This window comes from Eleginops maclovinus, chromosome 21, assembly GCF_036324505.1.
Source record: "Eleginops maclovinus isolate JMC-PN-2008 ecotype Puerto Natales chromosome 21, JC_Emac_rtc_rv5, whole genome shotgun sequence".
NCBI classification, from domain to species: Eukaryota; Metazoa; Chordata; class Actinopteri; order Perciformes; family Eleginopidae; genus Eleginops; species Eleginops maclovinus.
In genome coordinates, this window is record NC_086369.1 from 7,450,958 (window position 1) to 7,476,540 (window position 25,583).

The window sequence follows — 25,583 nt, forward strand, 5'->3', positions numbered from 1 at the left end:
TGAAAAAGATTGAGAGAGACAAATCTGTAAGTGACATGATTTCATTTATGTTACATAAGCAAATAAAATACATCAGTTGACAACACAAAAAACACTTTTCCACTAAACAAAGAAAAACTGAAGCTTCCCAAACATTGAGACAACTCAAAACAGTGCAATCTCTCGTCATGTCCATAATAACATCGTGAAATGTCCCTTTTAATGGCTTTCATAACAGTCCCAGTATTGAAAGCAGTGCCTATATGCATCAAAGCAAATAAAGGCATGTTAAAACCACCCCTCCGTACTTAATTGCATACATTTGTTCAACAAATCTTTAATCAGGAAAAAATAATATGAAAAGAATAATCCTGATTAGAGTAAAGCAACTCCTCCCTTAAAAGAAACACCAAAAGATTTATGAAATCTCCACCAAAGAACACTTTGCTTCTTCAAATAGTTCTGATTAATTTCTTCGATCAAAACAGAACATTATTAATTAATGTAACCATGATATTTCATTAATACAACCAAGATGCTTAACCTATTTATGTGGATTTAATGGTGGGTAAGCTTAACATGAAGCACTACGCTCAGCCCTGTGTGTACATTGCCTCTGGTAAACAAAATAAGACAGGCATTTTGTGTGTATCTCTGTTTGCTGACTTCACAGAAAAAAACAACCTGTTCTGGGATTAAAAACGTCCCAGTTTGTATTTTCTTTTTTTAATCCTACTAAATTCCTTTTATGAGGACAACATAGTTGTCAGTTTGAGACCTGCGACCTTTTCATCACCTTCAGTTCCCATTGTCATTTCCCTTTTTTTATGCCCTGTAGTGAGCCACCAGAATCAGTTTGGGTTTGGGGGTGTTAGCAGCAGGGGTGTGTGAAACAGCAGAGTGGTGATTCGATGGACACGGAGACGCATAATTAGCTCTCTGAGACAAATTGTGGATGGAGTTGGGTGTGGGCATAGCGGTGGACAGGGCGGGATCAGTCACATTGAGTTCCTTCTCCTGGCGGACGGTGCGAAGCGTCTTTGTTGGCCGTGAAAATGTCTTTAAGGTGGAGCCTCTTTCAGGAGTAGAGCATCCAAGGAAGCCCCTGAAACATCTGTAGAACTGAAGACATACACATTGGGATTAGTGTCATTCAATTGTGGCCAAATACTATATTGATTATGATAAGGAACAATTTATAATATCTGTTCTGATTGCTCTTAAAGGTCTCCTATTATGCTATATTTGAACAATATATTGTAGGGCAATATCTATACAAAACATGTCTGTGAAGTGTTTGGGGCGCAAGCTAAAATCTTGCCTAGGGCAGCACAATGGTCAGGGTCAGGGCTGCCTCCCCCTCTATTTCAGCCCTGTTCCTGAAGTGCTGATTCTGTGACTGTCGCTTTAAATTTGAGCTGAGCTGAAGCTGGCCACGCCCCTTTGCAGTCATGCAGCTCTCTCTCCTCTGTGAAAGTTTGCTAAAAGCTGCTGTGCCATATTATGTTCCAAACCACATGAAGCATTATTTCTGAAACACTTCTCAGTGTTTTTCACTAGAACAGAGACATTATATGTATTATGTATACAACAACTCTAAGTCCCTCCTGCAGACATCCTGCTGAACACACAGACACACAGAGGTGCTGCAGAGGGGATTCAGCTCGCGACTGTATATGGTGGACGATAGGTTGGGATGTGTCACGTGGGCGGGACGTTGCCAGGAGTTCAGTGTAAAGCCAGCCCACATTTCGGTTATGTCATCATAACCGAGGCAAATCTGGATCAGCTTGTTGTACCCCCGTTTTATGAGATGTGGGTAAGGCGGAAAAGAGAGAGGGTTGTATTTTCTGACACTTTGTGAGTCTCTTTACACACAGGGGACACGTATTTATGTATAAAAGACATCAAAAAGTGCATTTTGCATAATAGGGGACCTTTAAGTCTTGAAATCTGGTAAGGACATACTTTAGGTAAAATCAAATGAAAAATAACACTTAAATAGTAAAGGAGGAGGAAAACAATTTGTTTATTACATTTAAATGTTTTAACTCCTTAATAATACATTTTATATTCACAACGTTATGATTTCATAGACACCAACGACTGATTGTGCTTCTTGTAGTTTCTGGGATACATCTATTTTCTTATCATACTACAGTTAGTCTTTGGCCATATGGGATAAGGTGTATCCAAATCAAGTTGTATTAGCCCCCAATCCTATTATACTTTCAAGAGCTCTGGAATTGCATAAGGAAAACAAATAGCCTGCATCAAAGCTGTTACATAATGTTTTTGTTTCAAAATAAATTAATAGTAGATGTAGCGGTAGAAGAAGCACAAGAAGACCTTGTAAGGGACCTGAGTGAGTAAACAGTATCATAATACTTAGAAATTGAGGTAAAGAAGCAGTAGTAGACTAGGGAATTGAAGTGGCGAATAGTCTTAGTTATAGCTGTAGTTGTAGTATATATGATATTAACAGAAGACCAAGGGGTGGCCAAAAACAAGTACGAATAAAGTGCACATATACTGTATCCTCTTCCTTCCTTCCTCCATGTTGAGAGTTGAGCAGATATCAAGCTCCCCTGGATAAACGTAGTGTACTTAGTATACTCTCTGGTTCCACACGTATACTTTAAGTCAACTACATTTCCCCAGGGTGCCGCAATGCAAATGAGTGTGCTGCTCCAGACACTTCACCACATCTCATTACAACATAAGAATAGTTTCCTAGCATGTTTCTACCCAGAGATTGATAATACAAATGAGACCAGTGGTGCTTTTCAACTTAAATACTTAAGCTCTTGACTTGTTCATGATATACTGTATGAGCCAATTAATTTTTGTCACCCCGAGGAAATTATGCAGCTTTCAAAATTGGCATTCCATTTGAAATCTTCATATTTTTAAATCCCAATGTATTAATTTACCAGAGAGCTGTGTTTAGCCTGGGAATATCATCTCATTTCTCACTTGAGTACATTTATATATCTTGCAAGAAACACAACAAAAAAAAGAATAAAGATTGCTATGAACTTTTATGCGTGTCACGGCTGGAAAATACATAGTACACCCAAATGCAGACGACTGTTTCTTGAAATCAAAATCCTTTATTGGCAGAGCTGTGCCAGGCAAAATATCAGAACATAAAACTCTTTCTGAACAATAAACGTTCAACAACATCAAAACCAACTGACAGGACAACCAGAACTTACATGCACACAAGACTAATCACAAGACCAGGTGGGGTGGGAGGAGAAAAAAAACCCAGATCAGGTAATCAATCAGGAGGGAACACAGAGACAGGAAGTAACAGCAGACAGGACACAGGGTGAACACTTTTCAAAATAAAACACAGAAACATACTGACAGATCGTGACAATATGCCTTTATTCCACCAGAAATCCCCCAAAAATCAGATTATGTGTAACCACAAAGTGCAAAATTTGACCTCTACTTAAACCCCTTCCTTGTCTCTCTAGTGAAAACAAAATAAAATATAACTTATGGTTAAAAGAGTGATGACATATTACAAGTAGATGTTACTTTGCCCAAAAAAAACGAAAGAAGAAGAATGTAATTGATTGATTTAAATGGCTCGCAAGCCAACATGTTTTCGATCATCACTGTGAAAAAGTTTTGGACAAAATAGTAAAACAAATTCAATTATGCTGTCCTTGCTTGAAAGCAGAATGGTCCCTTTCACAGAGAATTATTATATGACTTCAACTTGGTAGTGATGGAGCATATTTTGCCATAATCTTAAACACAAGATGATATTTTATAAATGAATCACATGTTTTGTTGTGATACATCTTAATCTGTAAAGTTACAGCCAACATAAATGGATGGATGTAATGGAGGATTTAGAACAATAAATCCCTCTTAAATGTAGAATAGAAGTTTTAAGCATCTTCAAATTTAAACAGTATTTAAATAAATGTATTTAGTGACTTTACACCAAAAAGATGAGAACAAAAAGTAATCAGAAATGGCACCTTATGCAGACAAAAGCTAAACGCAATAAAAGAGTAATTCCAAGATTGAGAGCTCAGGTCCGGGGAATGAATCTGTGCAGCGCTTTAAGTTTTCAACTCGCCTCAACACACTGCTGCCATAGTTATGGGCTGGGAGGAACTGAAGACTGAAAGTGCCACACAGTGTGTCTTCCTGTGTGTTTATCTGTGGCCGTGGAAGTCCAGTTTAGTAGTTTTATCATCCCACACACTTACACACACACACACACACACACACACACACACACACACACACACACACACACACACACACACACACACACACACACACACACACAAAGCCAAAACAACCCTAACCTTCAACAGAGCATTCAGATGTGACAAGTCTTTCATCAAAGAAATCTAAATGTCTCCCAATCTAAAAAGTGACAGGAGACAGGCTGTCCAACCGAGGTAGAAGTATAGATAAAAAAAGAGACGGACGGATAAAAGAGTGTGAGAAAAAGGAAAAGGTCACCAGCGCAGTGTCTCCCCTTCATATTAACATCACATGCCAAATCAAAGCTGAAGAAGCTATATTAAATGGATTTCCTTATCCGCCATTGACCTTTTTTCTTTTCAATACCTAATCTTTAGGTATATTTTTTCTTTTAGTTCCACTTTAATTTTTGGTTATTTTTCCTTCCATTTCATCCCTACCTGTACCTTTTCCTTCACTGCTTCTTACTGTCTTTCTGACATGTGTCACTGCTTTATCCTTACTTTCTATCTTCTCATTATTTAGTGTCTTCCTCTTTATCTCCATTCAGCTTTTTTTTATTGCTTTTTTCTGTCTTTCCATCTTCTTCCCCATCATCTTATGTTTACTTTCTTTAAAGGTCCCCTATTATGCAAAATGAACTTTTTGTTGTCTTTTATACATAAATATGTTTCAGAAAATACAACTTTCCCTCTTTTCCTCCTTACCCACATCTGTAAAAACTGGGGTACAAACGAGCTGATCCAGATTTGCCGTCCTTATGAAGTAATAAGGAGAATGTGGGCAGGCTTTACATTGAACTCCTGGCAACATCCTGCCCACATGACACGTTCCAAAATCACTCCCGCAGCTGTTTTGGAAGTAATATGGTCTGTGTTTACATTAGAGCTAAAGCTGTACTGGAGAGAATATGTGTAATATAAAAGGTCCTGTCCTTGTGGTAAACCCAGAGAGAGAAACGTTTGAGCTCCATACTGTTTCAGAAATAATTTAGTTTAATCAGTAATAGTTTAATCACGGCAGGGTTTGGTTTTCTCCCTGTAGAAAACTCTCTTCAGAGGAGAGATCATGACGCTGCAAAGGGGCGTGGCCAGCAGCAGCTGGTTCATTAAAGCTACAGTCACAGAATCAGCACTTCAGGAACAGGGCTGAAATAGAGGGGATGAGGCATGCTACAATGGGGGATCTGTTTGGTATTTTGACTTCACAGACAAGTTTTGTATGAATATATTACAATATATTGTTCAAATATAGCATGATAGGAGACTTTTAAATAAATACCCGCCCACCATCCTTTGTTGTTTCTGTTTCTTCTTCCATCCTGCTCCTTTATCTCTTTTCTTTCATTTACACTTCCCCTTTCTCTTCACCTGCTTTCAATGTTGCATGATACATTTCCTGCCTTTCTTCTCTTTTTTTCCCAACATGTATTGATTGTTCTTCTCTTTTTTTCCCCTTTATTTATATATATATTTATTTAAAACATTTTTTTTTGGGGGGGGGGGGGGCTTTTTGCCTTTGATCGGATAGGACAGTGGAGAGTGACAGGAAAGTGGGAGAGAAAGTCGGGGTGGGATCCGGAAAGGACCACGAGTCGGGAATCGAACCCGGGTCGCCGGCGTACGGTGCAGCTTCCCCAGCCAGTTGCACCATGTACTATCTTTCATTGATGTCAGTTTTGACATACTGCAGTTTGGTATCATTTGTGCCAAAGGGGCATAAGATGAGTGAAAAAAAGGCTAAAATCCAAGCTTTATACAACCAAAAGTCATTCTCAATTATTATTTGAAGAAAAAATATTTTCTCCCAGATTACAGTAGCAGATCCAAATACCTGGTTATTAAAACAAGACCACAAAAAAACACTTGGTTAAGTTACAGACATAAATTAAAATAGCTGCAAGAAGGACTGTACAATCAGAGTGAGGAATGACCTAATACTTACAGTACTCAGGTCCCCTCCGTTTCACTGTTAAATGTATTATTATTTACAGATGTATTGAAGACAATCTTATCAAAAATGTCCCAAGCAGTGTGAAGACATGCCTGAGTTGACCTTTCATGCTCACACTTGTTCGCAGTTATTAAACTAATCTACTAATGACTGTGGAAATGATTTATTGAAGGTGAAATGCTGCACAAAGACCCTTGAAATGTTTTCAGCGGCCAATTAAGACAGCCGGTGGCATAAACCAGATTACTTCCTCTTCCTCCTTTAATTACTGTGCTGTGTGCTTGGATGACAGTGATATGTATCACAACCTCACACACGCAGGGGGCAGGAAGGAATGTTAAGCTGCGGTGGCTTGATGTCTTGTAACGGTATGTGTGTTTGATAGTGTGAGGGTTTTGTGTATGCCTTTTAGCAGTTTGCTTCCTGTATGTTCACAGCTGGATGTGGGAGTGTGTGTTGTGACTGAATGTGTAAATGAGGAGCCAACAGATGGAGAGAGGAGCTCTGCATGTGCCTTCACTGACCTCCTATGGCTGTCAATCTCCTTTAACTGGCCTGATTTTCCTTTCCTCAGGAATAGTAGAGTAGATTTTAAATTACAATTACAATTTCACACCACAACCAAACTGAAGCAGACTTGGGATGCTTCAGTGTGGATACTTAAATCCTAACTAACATTATATGTCCAACTCATAGCAGAAAAAAACATTTTGGAATACATTTAAAATGTTTGGAAAAATAAAACAGACCAGCTCCATCAGGGAAACCCAAAAAGATGGCAATGAATCCAGCCACATTAGGAAACCCGCATTATGACGAATCAACTGAGAAAGAGATAGAAAACTCACCTGTTTGTTCATAAATATATAGATAAAAGGGTTTATGACGGTGGAGAACTTGGCCAGCAGCGACGGCATGATGCTCGCCTGTGGGGTCAAAAGATCACGGGGGCCGAAAGTTGAGAGCAGAGCTGCCACTCCATAAGGCAGCCAGCAGACCAGGTAACACACCACCATCGTGACAACCATCACCAGCACCCGGTGCTCTCTGCGACGGTTTACCACTGAACTCACACTGCGGACCTGGTGGGGGGGAAAAAACGATATTGGTGCAAATTAAATGCAACGGAAGTAGAAAGGAAAAGAAACACATTTTCAGGGGCCAAATCTATACAAAACATGTCTCTGAAGTGTTTTGCTCAAAATACCAAACAGATCACACATTGTAGCATGCCCCACCCCCCTCTATTTCAGCCCTGTTCCTAAAGTGTTGATTCTGTGACTGTCGCTTTAAATAAACTAGCTGCTGTTGGCCACGTCCATTTGTCCACTTCCTTAAGCAAGCAGTGAGCTCTGCGAACTTAAGCCTGTTCTCAGCTAAACGCTGCCGTGATTAAACGCCATATTATGTTCCAAACTGCATCAAGCATTATTTATGAAACAGTATGGAGCTCAAAGGACAGGACCTTTTATATTACACATAGTCTCTCCAGTAGAGCGTTAGCTCTGACTGTTAGCGATGCTTGCTAACGTCAACACAGATCATATTACTTCCAAAACACGTTGAGGATTGTTCTGATACAGCACATAGCTTGACATGTTCTTTCTCCAATGTTTACCGCTAGAACAGTGCCATTATATGTATTATTTATAACAATTCTAAGTCCCTCCTGCAGACATCCTGCTGAACAGACAGACAAACAGCTATGAAATTCAGCTAGCTGAATGTATATGTGGGACGATAGGTTGGGACGTGTCACGTGGGCGGGACGTTGCCAGGAGTTCAATGTAAAGCCAGCCCACATTTCCGAGATGACAGTAAGTCTGTAGCAAATCTGGATCAGCTCGTTTGTAGCCCCGTTTTTAGAGATGTGGGTGTGTTTCACACCAGGTACACATATTTATGTATAAAAGACATCGAAAGTGCTGTTTACTTTCTCTTTCATCTGCAAAGTTAGCCATGTCTGGCCTTGTCATAAATAGGCGGCAAACTTCTGGTTCAAAAAAGTAAAGCCATCATTGAAGTGCCTTAAACTTGTATTCTTTCTCAAGTGAATACTTCTACTTCGATTGAGTATAACATACTGTAGCTTACATGTGTTTTTGGTCTGAAAGCTAATTTTCAATAGAAAATGATGTCCATTTTGTCAATGATTTTGTCCCTTTAAAGTACAGATACAGATGAAAACGCATCGCTTTAGAGTGTGGCTACCTTGTGATTGACAAATTGTCACAATGGTGAGCTGTCCATCAGGATTAACGCACAGCAATACGTCACTCTCTCCTGTTCCACCCTGTCTTCTAAAATTGGTCGCTGTTGGTCCCAAAGAACAAAATGGTAATGGGTTGAATACAAAACTAACGTTAAAGCAGCGCATGCTTTTAAGGGGCCGGCTTGAGATTGACTGGTTGTGACCACAGGGTTGTCCAGTTTAGGTGTTGTCCATGTTCTTTTATAGTCTTTGAGTAAAACTATTGCAATGTCTAACACCTGAATGACACATACAATCTATTTATTATTCAGTACATCAACAGAGAGAACCACAATAACAACAGAGCTGAATCTTCATTTCCAGGAGCTGCGAATGTTCAATTGACATTTAAACCCAAACAATCAAATCCTCGTCTGCCGATATAAATATTGTATTAGGAAGCTATCGAATATTCATGCAATTGGGCAATATAATTTAAGAAAATCTAAATCAAAAAGACAACAGAGTCTGGGAGGGGAACGGGAACAATTCCAACCTTTTTTTGGTACATGCAGTTTTACAATTGAATGCATACATTAGTGGGAAACCCTAAGAGACATGGCCACTAATAGAAATTCTCTGAAGGAAGTATCTTGCTCCTCATGCTTTCCCCACATATTAATGTATGTGCAATTGTTGCTTGTACATGACCATAAACTGGCTTTTATAATAGGCCTACACTTATTACTTATTTAATATATTTACATAACAGCTATTGTTGTCTGTGTTTCTTAATTTAAAAGTCACTAACAAGGTTTCCATGTTTCTGGCGTTTATCTACAAATTGTATTTTGCATTACTGTAGTCAATAAAAAAAGCCAAGCCATATATTTCATAGCCCCCTAGGTTATCACTTTGTTGTATGTTTGCTGAATGGCAGGGCAGGTGTAAGCAGGATGTATACTGTATTTCTCTCATTAGAGGTACACTGCTGGACCGCCTTTAGCTTTGATTATGGCACGCATTCGCTGTGGCAATCGTTTCCACAAGCTTCTGCAATGTCACAACATTTATTTCTGTCTTGCATTCATTTTTCGCCAAGATCTTGTATTGATGACGGGAGATTCGGACCACTGCGCAAAGTCTTCTCCAGCACATCCCAAAGATTCTCAATCGGGTTCAGGTCTGGACTCTGCAGTGGCCAATCCATGTGTCAAAATGATGTGTTATGCTCCCTGAACCCCTCTTTCACAATTTGAGCCCGATGGATCCTGGCATTGTCATCTTGGAACATGCCCGGGCCATCAGGGAAGAAAAAATACATCGATGGAATAACCTGGTCATTCAGTATATTCAGGTAGTCAGCTGACCTCATTCTTTGGGCACATAACATTGCTGAACCTAGACCAGACCAACTGCAGCAACTGCACTGCCCCCCACAGGCTTGTGACCTTTTTCTTGGACGGGCAGTGTATATTCAAGGATGTTCTCATCCCTAATCACTGATAGACGGCTGCCATCAATTATCTAAAATATTCAATCCCAATGTCAAGGTAATTTGTCATTTAGATTGATTACCAACTTAAAGAAGGTGTGTCTTTTTCTAGTATTAGCTAATCAATGGGCAGAGTGAGAAAGGGGACCATCATTCCTCAAGTGTTGTGGTGTAGTTTCTGTAATTTAATTTAATTTGAATTACATGAACCCAGTGATCAGCTTAAGTACTTATGACGTCAGACCAGCCCAAGCATGTATAGTGATCCTGTGTGAGACTTACAAAGAACCAAACATCGACATACTTAAAATAATCAAATCAATTTTAGATCTTTTGGCATTTAAATCACTGCTATATGGCAACACACTCAGTCAGTCTGACTATTTTCCACACGAAGAGGTTTCTAAACACAATCTCTGCTTGCAAAGTTGTGTAACTGTAAGACGAAAACCTACACTTGAGTCTGTGTGTAGTATAACAATACCAAGGGTAATATTAAGAAACTGGAAGCAAATTCATTGATGTATGACCAAAAATATGTTCTGACAGCCCCACCAAAGCATGGAGCAATGAATGTGGGTTGAATGTGTCAGCAAGCTCTCGCACAAAGCCTCAATCTCTGAGCTGCCAAAGCTGCCCTTTGAACAATGATCTGTAGAACCGAATCATCATGTCCATGTTACTCTGAGCATGTTAGCCTCCGCCACCCCCCCCCCCACACACCCACACACATACACACACACTTAGCAACCCTGGTGACAGGTGCTGTGGAAGCCCTAAGGGTTGGCATTCAGATATTTGAGGCTTCTGCTCCCCATGCATGGAGTCATTTTCAATGACAGAGCACAGAGGATGGGGCAAAACTGTAATATGTGATGACAGGTGACAATGTCCAGTCAATAATAGACCAGATACTGTCACTCCATCTGATGTAGCACATGATGAGCTGCATATGGGACCATCAGGGTTGCAAGAGGTATTTGAAGATGAGGCAAAAATCCATTAACTAAGTGAGTTATTATACTCCCGTTATTACATATTTTAAGAAATGCACAACTAGAGAGTAGGATCCAGAATCTGCTTTTGCTCAGCAGGTTATTTGATTCTGCATATATGCATAACTCTCCACACGCTTTGCAAATAATATTGCTACAATAATAGCTGGCTCAGTTGAAAATGGGATATCATGTGGTTCAGGGAATTGCTCAGGAGTAATCTAGTTGTCTCGTTTTTGCAATCATTTTTAATCAAATCGAACCAAACCACCATGATGAAGTAACATTGTTTTGAGTTTCAAACTCTAATTAAATAATATCTAAAAATGTTTCGTAAAACTGTAAGAAACCAATTATGTTTGTCTGGTTGTGTACTGACTGTCTGTTAAAGAGGCGTATCAAAATGAAAAAATCCTATTCATTACTGTAACCTTCAGTGTGTGGGAGCCAAGACGTTATTATATCAGAGTTCAGGCTAACATGAGCGGGGTTTTCCCAGCTCCTTATTTGGTCACTCTAGCAAAAGCAGCCAAAATGAAAAATAAAGAAAACGTCTTTCACCTAATCTATTTCACCCAATCTTAGTTATGTAAAAACAAAACAAAAGAGGCAAGCAAACGTTCTCCAACAGAGCTCCGCAGTTCTGGAACTTCCTGGCTGGCAGAATCAGTGACACCTTTTAAATCTCTTCTTAAACTCTCCTTTTTATTAAAGCTTTTAACTAGTGATGACACCACTCTGTTTGACTCGTCATCCATGTTCTATTTGTTTGCTGCTATGTCCTGCTGATAGGAAGAGACTGAACAGACTGGTATAGAATGCCAGCTCTGTCCTGGGGAGTCCTCTGGACACTGTGGAGGTGGAGGGGGACAGGAGAATGATGGCCAGGCTGTCTTCCCTGGTGGGAAACATGTCCCATCCCTTCCAGGACACCCTGCACTGTGCAGCTGCTCTAGTGATTCATCATTCATTACATGGTGATTAATTTAAGCACACTAAAGAGATTGATGAAAAGCATCAATTATTTTACAATTAACAGTTTTAATAGGCTTGCATTTTTTAACCAAAAGTAGGCCATGGCAATTTTATGTTAAATCAGACCAGCAACCCTACCCGAATAGAAAGATGCATAGTTTCAAATCCACATTTTTTTGCCACTGCAATAATTCAAATGTGAGATTGGCAGTCTTGGAAAAATCTCCTTAGATTAGAGTCATTCATACCGTTTGGATCAGACAACATGGAAAATCTTTTATGTAGCAGAGTAAACAGTATTGCTGCTGTATCACAAGCATTGATGCAGATGTAATGACTCTTGTAAATGAGAGCTATTTGTGTAATATCCGTGATGTGAAAAAGTAAACAAATTATAACATTCTGATAGAAAAATATGCAAATGGATGCACGACTGCATTTCAATGTACATTAATGCCAAATAGAAAGCTGTGAGATTATTTAAACCCATAAAATGTGTATGAATACCACATTAAAATCAAATAAAGCTCACAGTGAGAGGAAAAACTGCGAAACCCCGAAGAATGTCGCCTCTGCTCTCAGTTCCCTTCTAATCCACAATACACTGGGATTGACTGTGTGTGCGTTTTGATAGAGGATTATCTTCCCCCCAGGTAACCTTACACCAATGCACACTTGTAAACAAAACACATGCCTACAACAACATGCAGAGAACAGAAATTAAACCCCCCCACAGGAGGCCAATTTTGATCCCCTGAAGCGTTTGCTCACGACTGTCTTCACATACACTTGTATTTTATTGTGGATCAGTTAGAATTCTGCAAAAGACTTTGACACAACATTAGATTCTAAAACTGAAAATGATTGGTTCCAGTTCATTAACTGCAGCAGTGTTGTGTACGAGTCTGGAGTTTCTGATAACATGTTTGTTTTTAATTAAGTTTGGTCATTTGGATGATTGTTAACTATGCTGCAGTGGATCCCCAGCAGCTATGACTTTATGATTTGAATCATCACTGTGTGCTAAACTGTGCTACATTACATTACTGTCACTTGTTAGACACTTTTCTCCAAAGCGACTTCAATACTGTGGGCAATCCCCACAGGAGGATTGTCTTGACCAGGGACACAATGACATGCTGACTGCAGTGGGGATGGAACCAGTGTACTTTTATAATATGCTGCATTGTTAGAGGAGCTCGGGACCTAAGATTTTCATTGCCATAACTACACTGTGCATTTGATAATAAAACCCTTGAACCTTGAGTGTCCCCCTGATCTGGAGCGCACTAAGCCACTGTGCCACAGCCTCCCTTGACTCAACACAGCCCTTTCAGAATGGAGACTGAGGCTCAATTCCAAACTGCCCACGACACCTTACCCTTACACAATCCCCCTCCAATTGTGTGGGGAGTAGGTTATCAAGCCCTCCAACAGCGAGTCTGCATCGCTCCTGACTTCACCACCTACACTACCTGACCGGACTCACTGCTGTGTGTACAAACAGTTCCTGCAAAAATGTAGACTGGTGAACTGTGTAAAACAAAATACCCAATAAATATCATACAGATACATTTTGTTGTTTTACTCAGGAATATATACAGTTCCAGTGTCTTGAAAACGGTGTGAATTTAATTATAAAAGTTGTCTATATTTACAGAATAGTGCAAAAACCAAGCAGCCTATAAACATTATATCTTAAAAATAAAAGAAGTTTGCAAATAAAAAATTGCCATTAAAGATTTTTAGATTTTTATTTGACTTATTATTAAATGTTTTGACCAAGAGATGCTGATTTGAAACGGTTGTTATAAAAGGTTACGGTATTTCCTCTTTCGGCCGAAGAGAGACGAGTTTGTTCCAGAGCTTGTCGCTGTATTCACACCCTCCACCTGAAAGAAGGGAGCCTTATTATGCTGCGAGTGAGACTTCAGACGGAGTTCACTCCATCACGGAGTGGGTGGGGCGGGGTGTGGCTTGGAATTGAGCCTGTGTTTCCTTAAGGGTAGCTCCAGGCTGTGCTGATTAGGCACCACCACCTCCTCCTCCCTGACTCTCAATGCTGGAGCCCCTCCTGTACTCTCACACAACCAGTGCTTCCCTGATCCAAAGATCAACGCACTAGCCCACTGTGCCACAGCCTCCCTTGAGGCTACATGAGGCTCTTCAAATGAAGAGCTTGCAATGCTTCTGTGTGAGATAAATTAGTCATCCATCTGCCTTCAGGCTTGCAGACAACTCTGCAAATACTGGGCTTTATCAACCGACAAAATCATAAACCAGTTCCTTAACTTTCCCACAATGTTGTTATTATGTGGCACAAAAACTGCAAACTGACCGTAAATTGGTTTGCTTATGGTCAAAACTCATGACAGAAATTACTGTTAACAAACTCAGCAGTTATTATTGTCATTGCTTACAGAAAACACTGAACGTTGCACATTTTTGAGAATCTAGCATTCTATAAAATCCGTCCCTGTATATACTGGATGAGTGAATAATATTCATTGATCTTTTAAGCTCTGTGTTGATCACCTAAGGGACTTTTAAGCAGCTAAATACCACACTGTGTTCCTATACTGACTACTTTGCCCTGCCGTTTGTTGCATTGTGAGTTATATGCTTTTGCTAAAGCAGCCTGAAAACTTAACAACCAGAATAAAGGCGGGGCAACAAAACAGTCAAATGAATCATCTAAAAAACACAACAATTAACTAAAAGATTGTAAAAGGTTTTAAAGTGCTGAACTGCTATGGGTCTGTTGCTACTTTGACTTTTTTTTAGATTCATCCAGATTTAATTTAGAAAAAAAAGACAAAGTAAGTATGCACCTAGTTAGCCAGACACATGTTCACGTCCTCCAACATCTGCCAACCATTCAATAATGGCATTTGACCAAACCCCCAGGAAGTGTGCCGAACGTTGAAGCAAACTTCTTAGCGAGCAAATACTGACACTACAAATTCCATGTCCAGTCAATAAAATAACTTTTCCAATATACTTACACTGGGAAAGAAATTTCAGAAATATGGTGTGATAACTGATGGGCGATCAAATCTTAATCTACATTACAGGAAGCTATAATTCTGGTACTGAGAAAACACAAATCCTCACCATTGGTTGAACCTGCTATTTAAGTGCTTAATATTTCTTCAATTTTATTCCTATATAGAAAAAAGAACACAATGCATTTATTTTCATGATAAAGCAACTCTTATGATATATTATTAGAAACATAGCTAGTGCTTTGAGCCTGGCTACTATCCAAGAAAGAACGATAAGAATCCGAAATAACTGGAAACCACGCTCTCAGTGCTATGATAAAGAAGGGGTAAACTGACATATACTTCATTATCATATGTCATGGCAAAGGGTTTTCGCTTTGTCACTCTAAGTTAGCTGGTGGCTGTCATTCTCCAGCAACTAGCCAAATTAAAAGGACTTACTTTTAAGAGCATTAATGTGACCGAAACGGATGAATCTCTTTTTATTTTCCCCGCAGGTTCATGCTTTTACCTTAAGAACATAAGAAGTGCACCATTTCATGTTAATGCGACAATCAGGTGATTAAATGGGAGCAAAAATGCAAGCAACACCGTTTGTGTAATATTATTTTCAACCTTCTAGTGAGCACTAACATTTCATTTAAATACACTTTAATTGAGACCTTGCTCGGAAAAAGCAACTCAAAAAAGTTCAGTGAGCTTTCAGGCACTGCAAAAACCCACAAAGGCATGGCCCATGAACCAGCAAATGGTCTGGCAAATTAAATTATTGTGCAAACAGCAACAACACATCTGCACCTAGGTCTCATAAAGTGTGGTTCATGGCCAAAAACAAAGACAACCCTAAACTCAACAACATCCTTTTTTTCAGACAGGTGCACACACAAATTGAACATTTACACAGTGAGCAAAACGTCAAAGGGAAGAGTTAGTGCCGAAACTTGCCGGGATTGAGCTGAAAACAAATGACCACTTTACAAAAACATGGCAGGCTTATACCACACAGTTTACATCCGGTGAGCCGGACTATGACAAATGTGACTAGGCGTACTCGTCATCAGGAAGCCAAGCAGCTACCGATGACCAACTGAAAGCTAAGCCTGAGTGAAGCAGCTCATGCATATCACCCAAAAAGTGCTCCATAACATTAGCCTGGAGAGCTCTCTGTAAACGGCAGTGGCGAGAAACTGTGAGGCACGGTTGCATTTCAAATGAGGTGTCCAAGTAAAGAAAAGGAAAAAGTCCAAACACTCTCAATTACGGCTGCCATGGATCTTTTTTCCAGGCTCACTTGGTACAACAGGTGTACCGTTTGAGTTTATGTTCTTCCTTGCTTGCCAACGGTTTCTCAAGATTAAACCCTGACATTACCATACACTGTTTCCATTCTTCGTGTTCACAGGTCTATTTTGACCAATGATTTAACTCATTCCGAAACACTTAAAAAGTAATGACTATCATCCAATATTGTTTTTACCACATCATAAGTAACTTCCTATGCATTCATAACCATACAATTCTGTTGTAAGTGTATTTTATGGCCCTAAAACAACATATTTGTAAGTGAAAAATGGGATTAAATTCACTCATTAAATTCCCTATAGTGAAGACAGTGGATAATTATGATCTCTGACTATAATAATAAAGTAATGTTAGAAAAAAAGTTTTTTTGAAATTGTGAAATGGACAGATACTGAAATATTTTGGAAGTGATATTTATAGATGTTTATGTATCTTATCGAACACAACATAAGGGTTTAGCAAGCATGTGTACCTACAAACTGCATCTTGACATGTATTCATTTCCTAAACTTTCACAATTCATAAGGGTGAAACTATTTGCATAATGCAAGTGCCACTATTAAAGTTTTGAAAGGAGGTCTAACGCAACATACTGACAGATGCAGACACAACATTTTATCGGTTAAGAAACAATGTCAGGAGAATATGGCTTTCATCCCAACCCTCTCTGGTTCATCTGGCATCAAAGTCTAACTAACATTCAAGAAGAAGGCTAGCAACACTAGCAATCTCACAGGGGCATCCCTAAGAGACTGCAAGGGTTCAAAACAGATGTTGAAATAATTCCTTGGCAGCTTTAATAGACAACTTTGTGGAGGTGATAAATCTGATGAGAGATTGAAAGATCAGCTCATACATGGTTCAATTTCTTTTGTCAACTTCACAGTTTCATATTAAATATTTGGACCAGCCAGAGGCGTTTGACAAATACAGTAAGTGGATCAGCTTGGGTCGCAGATAAGGGAATGCACTGCTGGGTTGCATTTGAATCACTCATAAATACATGTATCTTGTCAAAACTACCTTGAAGTGCGTTTACTGGCTCACTTCCAGTCAGATTTCCAACACATTTTAACAAAAGGACTTTGTAAGAAGTACATTTGCATACTCGCACCTGTCTGATGGCACGTAGCAGCTTGCCGTAGGAGTAGAGAATAACGCTGAACGGCAGGACCAGGCAGAAGGTGAACAGGCAGACAATGTATGAGATATTGTTTGGCGTCTGAGTCCTCCAGTCCACTGAGCAGGTAGTGCCAGGACCCTCGGGCCCATATCTGCTCCAGCCCAGCAGTGGTGGTACAGTCCAGGCCACAGAATAGAGCCAGGAAAAGCAGATCCCTCCAAGCGCTGGGCGGAAGTCCTTGCCGTCAGCTATGGTGGGCTTTATCATGGTGCAGTAGCGCTCGTAGGACAGAACGGCCAGGGATATCAGGGAGACAACACCTGAGAAAGGGGAACAATAGAACAAGTAGCTGAATCTATATTATTTTATCTCTATTTATGGGGTCCTACATATGTGTTTGCCTCAATATGCATCACATCTGAATCTTTTAGTTTATTTTGTATTTAATTTTATTTGCATAGAAAGTTTGTCGTAACATCCAGTATGCTAAAAACAAAAACATGCATGCTACATAGCCATAGTACATTTGAAAACTGATATTTGTAGCCAACTATTATGTTTAGAGAAGTACGCCATGTGTTCTTTAAGACCAGCGAATTCTTACGTAAAGGTCCCCTAATGTCTTTAATACATCAAAGAGACTCAGAAAGCGTCAGCAGATAACGTTGTCTCTCTTTCCCTCCTGATCCAAGTATGTGAAAGCTGCTAAAAAAAAAATGGATGAGTTAGGTTTCGGTTCATGAATGATGTAAAGTTTATCTTTGACATCATTTATGGGATGTACGGCATTAGCAGCAATCAACCACGGTAAGCCCTTTCCTTTTTTTTTTTTTACTCTAATTAGAAGTGAAGTTAAAATGTTATATTAAACATTATATATCATATAAAATAAATGATTCTCTATTTTAATTTTTTCATCAACTGTTATTGAAATTTTGAGATAACAATTATCTTGCTGTGTGTTCGGTGGCTATAATCTGATCACATTGAAACTGATTTGCATGGGAGCAGAGGCACCTGTTCAAGCGTTCATACATGTTAATTACTAATCAATGTGTTTTATTGCGGTGAATTGTTGCTGAAGTGAAATCTTGAATCAGTGCTAATCAGTACATAGGGGCTAAAGTGCACCGGGGGCACTTTACCTCCATTTCACGAGTCTTCAAGGGACGAGAACTTTGATTACAGAAAATTACTCAACCTCTATGCATAATTAAGGATTCTGTTTGGCTCTTACCGTGGCAGGTTTGGCGTGGACAGGTCACAGGCATAATATATGTGTTGAATGCAACAACAGAGAGTGAGAGTCTTGAGAATAATGGAAATGATAGTGTGCATGTGTGTGTGTGTGTGTGTGTGTGTGTGTGTGTGTGTGTGTGTGTGTGTGTGTGTGTGTGTGTGTGTGTGTGTGTGTGTGTGTGTGTGTGTGTGTGTGTGTGTGTGTGTGCGTGCATGTGTTTGTAGGTGGTTGAAGAGGGGGTAAGAGCCCCTTGAATTCATTACAAAAGCTCTCTGGTTAAATAAAGCACGTTGACTCCACAAGCCTATTTTGTTGTCAAACAGATATTTCGTTAACATAACATTTTGAAAAAGTTTCAATTATAGAAAAAGTTATATGACGTGGGATAGCTATAACGAGTTAGGTAAAAAAAAAACATGGATTAAAAAAGACATACAAGACAACACATTTCCGGATTTAAGATTGGCCCAATACATTTTCCTTACCACCACAGGGAGTCGCCAAAGTGAGAACATTTTCACATATCAGAGTTTTACCACTGAATTTTAAACAGAAGAATTAAAGTGGCAACTGCAGTGAATGAACACACACACACACACACACACACACACACACACACACACACACACACACACACACACACACACACACACACACACACACACACACACACACACACACACACACACACACACGTATTGTATATGGGCTCTACTCAGAGAGTGCAGTATGTAAAGGGTCTTGCATTAATATGGCGCCTTTCTTGGACACTTTTGCCACTCAAAGCACTTTACAACATTACCCTTAAAAGTTACTTTGTGATTTAAGTAAGGAGATGGGTTTCTTCAATGGAACTTTGTGATTTTAAGGCTGTTTCAGTGAGACAATGCAATTTATTTAAAACAAAAATGTTTTACTATGTTTGAAAATGTTCTTTATCTTCTGTACCCTTCCCCAGGGATCGCATCCCCCAAACTTCCGACTAATGGACAATCCGGTCGTTTTCCCGAGCCACGGCCGCCCGGTGAGTGACGGTGTGGTGTCTATGGCAACACCGACGGGTCGACGGGGTAAGCAGTGGGAGGTAATTCTCAGAAATAGGTCAATTGATAACCAAAGGTACGACTTGCAAGATTAATGCTCGGATCAGATCCAATGTCTTTCTCTAACCACTTTTTCTTAGCTCCGATGAAAAAAGGCCAGCGGTTGAGGAAAGATTTGAAGGAGAATTTATCAGGAAAAAGGTTACGAATAATGATGCCATAGTCTTATGGGTCTTTAATTACAAATGAACAAAACACCAATTGAAATGTTGTTTTTCGTCATATACATACAAGCATTTAGCACGTTTTTTCATACGATGGAAAAACTTAATTCGCTACTGTAAATTACATCATATTCAGGATAGCTAGTTAATCCTACGCTAAAGGACATTATAAAAGAATCATGGAAGCTAATTCCTATTCAACAGCTCTAAGCATGGCCACTTAGATTATTTAGGAACCTCTCTAAAGCACTTTGTCTCATTTGCTAGCTGGATTAATAAAGAATGAATATCCTTCTGCCTATATGTCTCTCCTTCTGACTGTCTGTTGTAATGTCAATCTGTCTATACATCTTTAATGGTCTGCTACCCCCAAAACCCAGAAAACTTCCCTTAACGACAATTATCATTCTATACAATTCCTGTAATGATTGCGCTCTTCTCTTTTCGGTGGCAATTCGGGGAAATGTTTCAATCCCTGACGTTGGCTTTGATCCAAACACGGCCCACTTTGATTTCCCACCATGCATTTTAATGTGTTTCTCACTTGAGGCCTGATTTTTCTTCACAGCACACAGAGCGGTGGGGAATAGATTTATGGTAAAAAGAATGACCCAATGTCCTACACCTGAGTCAGCACAGAAGCTACTCATCTTTCATTGTTTCTTGGTTTCTCTCCCTCTCGCCCTCCTTTTGTATTACCCTATTCCCCTTTCTCCCACTTTCTATCTCACCTCTATCTTCGAGTATTTTCTTTTCTTCTTTCTTTTTTTAGATTAAACTGATGGCAAAGCAAAAGCACTTGCTAAATATTAACAAGATGCTGCACACTCAGCAAACAAAGACTAAGTTTATCTTGCGATGACTGTAAGTAATCAGGTTAACCTTTAGTCTTTTTGCAGAAACCTAATGCTTTGAACGCCACGAATATAACCAAAGTTACAAGTTAAGTGTTGAACCAGATACATTTTTCGTAAATAAAAGGATGATCTTTTAGGTTTCTACGTCTTAATAAGTCAGTTTCCACAACAGCAGCTGCCTTTTTGTCAGGCACAATATGTCTTATATCACTTATACACTTAAAAAGAAGCTGTAGCTCAACGAATAGGTTACAGTGGGGGAGAACTAATTGAAATGTGCAGACACATGTAAAATCATTGTCAGATTTCCTGCATAAAGGTATTCCTTCTTTCTCCTGTGTCAATGGGTCCTGCTTGTATTTATTGAGATGTACAACTCATACATCCGTCTTTCTTTTAGATGTCATCCTCGTCTTACTTTTAGACACCTTCACTTGTTGCTCCCCACAGCATAATCACGTTGGACTGCTGTAGAACTATATAAGCTATATGCTATAATAGCAGCAGGACGGACAGTTTCTTAAAACCGATTTACAAAAGGTCTAAATTTCACCCAGCAGGTAGAGGCCAGGGTGAAATGAGAAATTCTGTGTTCACTGAAGACTTGCCAACCGGAATAAATCAATTTATTTTTCTCCTGTACGTGATACAGTGTATTCATTCTGACTGACTGAACTGACTGTCAATTACTGTTACGAAATCAATCAGTAAATGGCTGGGGGGTTTTTTTGCAGGTGAAGTCTTGAAAAACCTTGTAGGTGGTCTTAAACTTCAATTCAATTCAATTTACAAAAGTATAAATCCTTATGCTTCCCTAGTAGATTTTATGGTTGCTTCAGTTTAAAATGTTTTATTATTTGGCTTTGTTAATGCATATGGCCATGGTGTGTTAGAACATTTTATAATATACTGCTGGACAATACTTGAAAAATAAAATTATAAAGCACTACGATTTTTGGCCATATCATAATTTGTTTCAGAATCGGTTTGATTACCAAGTAGGTTTGGACATACGAGGAATTTGCTTTGGTATATGTGGTGCATACAAAGACACAGAAAGAAGAATAACTGGCAAAGCAAGGCTCCTTAATTGTCTAAAATTTAAATTGGTGAACTCTTAACAAACCCAAAAAGTTCATTTTAGTACAACAAAAACATCAACAAGAGGCTCTGGGAAGCCAATTGCTTAAAACAATATTGCTCGGTTAATGCATAATACAGAGATACTTGTGCACTCTAAAGATTCATCTCAAGTTAGGTCTTCTCCTCAGACAGTTTTTATACAGTTGAAAAACAACTTGAACTCTGCACAGAGGAGAAAGGATCAAATGCTCTTAAAAAGTAACTAAAATGTAATTAATATTACGTTTTCTTGACTAGCGATTGTATATCTACATTATTTTTAGTAGCCAGAGAACAATTACTCAGATAAATATCATGCGAGTGTGCTACAGTAGGTGATGATCAGCCTTGTCCAGAATTTTATATTCAAAGCACTTATTCAGATATGTTTCCACAGCGAACCTATGACCCTGTCTCATATATTGTTGATGTTATTGCTTGATACTTGTTTATTCTAAATTCCACAGACATATGAGAAATAAGAACGTACTCAGGCATCCCATAGACTTCAAACTTGATATAAAATGTACATGTCCTCCTACAGGGAATTTCAATGTGTTGTTGAAGGATTGAAAATGTGAACCCTGTCAGTATATCGAAGTCTGAAGCTGGTATGTTACTGCAAGGCAAACTCCATACAGTAAACTCATTTTGTAAGAACTACACCTTAGTCCAAGTCCATTTAGGACAAAAAAAATATCTCGCTGCAAGTCCACACTTGAAAACAACTGATTTAAGAGCAATAACACCTTGCTTCAGGTGCGAAAACTACAAAGAGGATACAACAGATCAGAGCAATAACATCACGTCAGAGAGCAGCAAAAGTAAAGGAGAAAGATGAGAAGGAGAAGGAGGATAAATAAAGGAGCTGGTGTCTGTACAGTAGGGTCGCCGGTTCAAGTCCCCGAACAGACTTGAAAATATGGGAAGTGGACTGCTACTTGGAGAGGTCCCAGTTCACCTCCTAAGCCCTGCTGTGGTGTCCTTGAGCAAGGCACCAGACACCTCCAATCCCCCCTCACCATTGCTCCCCGGGCGCTGCACAAAATAGCTGCCCACTGCTCCTAGTACTAGGATGGGTTAAATGCAGAGGTCAAATTTCACTTTGTGTGCTCCGCTGTGTGCATGTATGTGACTAATAAAGAGAGTTTCATCCTCCAATTCTATCTATGAAACTCAATCACAAACGCACAAAGAGAATTGTGTCTGCATTCAATTAGAGCATGAAAACACTAAGGACAGCAGCAGCTCCAATAAGCAACATCTGCGCCCTCTGAGTTTTTTCGCTCCATTGGCTAGAAAATTGGGATCTTAGTTTCTGAGCAATGGGGTGACATTAATCAAGCTTTGGCAGTAATTACAGTGATTGTCCTGAAAATGAGAGGTTACAGGTTTGATCGTAGCAGTGGTGAAGAGCTCTGTCAACAGTCCTTTGAATTCAGACACAGGACACAACCTCCAGGGATGCAGGAACAAGATAATATTTATTATGTAATATAAGCAGAAATGGGTTTTCTATGTTTTACGATTTGTCCATCTCTTAAACCTCAACTTTTTTCCCCCTTAAAAGTTATTTCTACTCAAAGGTTGGGGGGGGGGAATTCAGTTTTCAGACTTAGCACAGCTCAACATTACTAGCAGTGACGCCACATATCCTTCACAAATTAATAGGATTGTAACGGGAATTAGCTGCAGAATTAAATTGCAGGGTTTTAATCGAGCTGATGGTTTTTTGGGTTAGTTTCATGTTGCCAGTTGCTGCAGACGATGAAAGCATATTTTTGTTCTGCTCATCAGTCCCACAACCTAAGAAAATGTGTAATAGCAGAGCAGATCTAACATGCTGCTGCAAAACCGGGAAACCCTGAAATTCAATATTATGTAATAATGATGAACTGATGGAAAGCTGTGACGATTAGTGGTTTTGAAATCTGTTTGCATAAAAGTGCATACCTGGTTGAAATTGAAAAATGACAATATTTAGCAGCATGTATCCCAGAGTTATTGTGTATAGAAAAGAAGGCAACATGCCTGAAATCTAAAACTGTTAGAAGTGACGAAAGTACTAAAACAATCGGATTTAAAAGTGAAACTCGTTTTTGAAACACTTAATATGTGTTATTAGGTCTCCAGTGACACATGCCAAAGTTAATGTAAAGAGTTGCTTACCTAAAAATGCGTTAATGAACCCGTACCAAACGCACCCAGCGCGTCCAATCAGCCACCGCCCCTGGGTGCTGGCCGCGAAGCTGAACGGGGTGCCCACCACGCTGACCAGCAGGTCGCTAGCAGAGATGCTCACCAGCAGGAGGTTCATGGGCGTACGCAGAACCCGGTACTTGCAGAACAGCGTGAGCACCAGAAAGTTACTAAGGAACCCGAAGGTGCCGATGAAGCCGAGACACACCGCCACCAGGAGGTGACCCTTTGGACTCAAGGACGGAGGCGCGAGAGAACCGGACACCTCTTCGTACACGTCCGTCGCCGCTGTCCCACCTGCTCCTCCGCCAGGACATTGCGCACAGCTAAGATTCAAGTTGCAAACGATCATACCGGGCAAAGCCGTGAAGTTTGCATCAGCCCGAAGTTTGCACCGTGGGACGTAACCATCCGGTCTCGGTGCTGCTGACTCTCTCAACCCATCTGGAGAAGCGAAGGCGCACGGGGGAGTCCACAGTTGTACCGTGCACGCATGAGGTAGCCTTTTACAAGCACAGAAGAGGTTAGTAAACGTTGAGCTATCAAGAGAGCCACTTGGCGAATGAGCGAGGATTCAGAAAGAAGATGCTGCTGTTATTTTGGATCCGCCCCTCCACCGTGCGCTCCGGGTCCGGAGATCTGCGCTCCGGCGTTATTGTGCGGCCACCGGACCAGTGCTAAGTGCTCCTGAGCTTTTATCACCCACAGTGTCTTTTAAAGCGCTTGGGGGGGAAAGGCTCAACATGAGGTGGTAGGGGTGGCGCGTGTGTGTCTGTGAGCATGCATGTGTGTTATCGTCTCAAACCACGCTCACACAATCATGGTACATCGAGGGATAAACAAACTGCATATTAAGGGACACTATGAGAGCAGACCATGTCTACAACAAGACACCCCATCTCTACAACCCTCTAAACACTACACTGCTGTGCTACTGTGCACCCCCGTTATTCAATAAATCACACAAGCATGTCAAAAGAGGAAGAAATAAAAATACTCATGGTCAATAAAAGTACAAAAACAAGGGCTGCATAAAACAACTTAAATGAATGTAAAGAATGCAGAAAGATTACAAGTCGATAAGCATTTCAAGACAGCCTAAATTCAGAGTAAGAACTCCAAGATGCTAGATATAGAATGAAGTGAGCAGGAGGCAAACCATAGTCATATGTTGATGAGCTATAAGTAGATTCTAGGAAATGTCTTTTAGAGATCGGTGAAGTATTTTTCGTATTTCTCTAAATAAAAACCCTCTTATCCCCTTGTGAAGACACCAGATGAGATCAACTTTCTTATAATTCCTAACGTCAAGAGTGGCATACACTCATATTTTCATATATTCATATTTTTTACATCGAATAATTGTATATTCATCAAAACGGTAATCATCTCTCTGTTCTGCTTTGCTGACTAGTTTGATTTTGTCTTGTGTTTTCTTTAGCAATAATAAAAAGACCAAGAGACTTTCATGCAATGGCATCACATTCATGATGGCAAAATTTGGCGAGGGACATAAAGTGTGTGTGTGTGTGTGTGGTGGGTGGGGGGGTACCACACCAATCTTTTACCTACGCATTTATTTTTGATCTCAACTACACAAATGTAACATTTCGTGAAATCTTGCAGAGACACACAGTAATA

The 25,583-nt window shown here is 39.8% G+C and overlaps 1 protein-coding gene across 1 annotated transcript; it reads right to left on the reverse strand.

The window, feature by feature from the left end:
* Positions 1–106: 106 nt before the first annotated feature.
* Positions 107–24,367, reverse strand: tmtopsb (teleost multiple tissue opsin b). The gene is made up of 4 exons (XM_063912874.1): positions 23,913–24,367; positions 17,249–17,577; positions 7,020–7,253; positions 107–1,101 (listed from the first exon to the last, which is right to left on the reverse strand). Exons 1-4 carry the CDS (start codon positions 24,292–24,294, stop codon positions 805–807), a joined length of 1,242 nt encoding a protein of 413 aa, XP_063768944.1. The 5' UTR covers positions 24,295–24,367; the 3' UTR covers positions 107–804.
* Positions 24,368–25,583: the final 1,216 nt, after the last annotated feature.

What these genes read in the sequence shown, in the direction of transcription:
- tmtopsb (XM_063912874.1), bottom strand. Translation starts at nt 24,294, where the DNA reads ATGATCGTTTGCAACTTGAATCTTAGCTGTGCGCAATGTCCTGGCGGA. An exon ending in TGCTACGTGCCATCAGACAG is followed by an intron (nt 7,254 to 17,248) that starts GTGCGAGTATGC and finishes CCCCCCCACCAG; the next exon opens with GTCCGCAGTGTGAGTTCAGT. An exon ending in ATATATTTATGAACAAACAG is followed by an intron (nt 1,102 to 7,019) that starts GTGAGTTTTCTA and finishes GTATGTCTTCAG; the next exon opens with TTCTACAGATGTTTCAGGGG.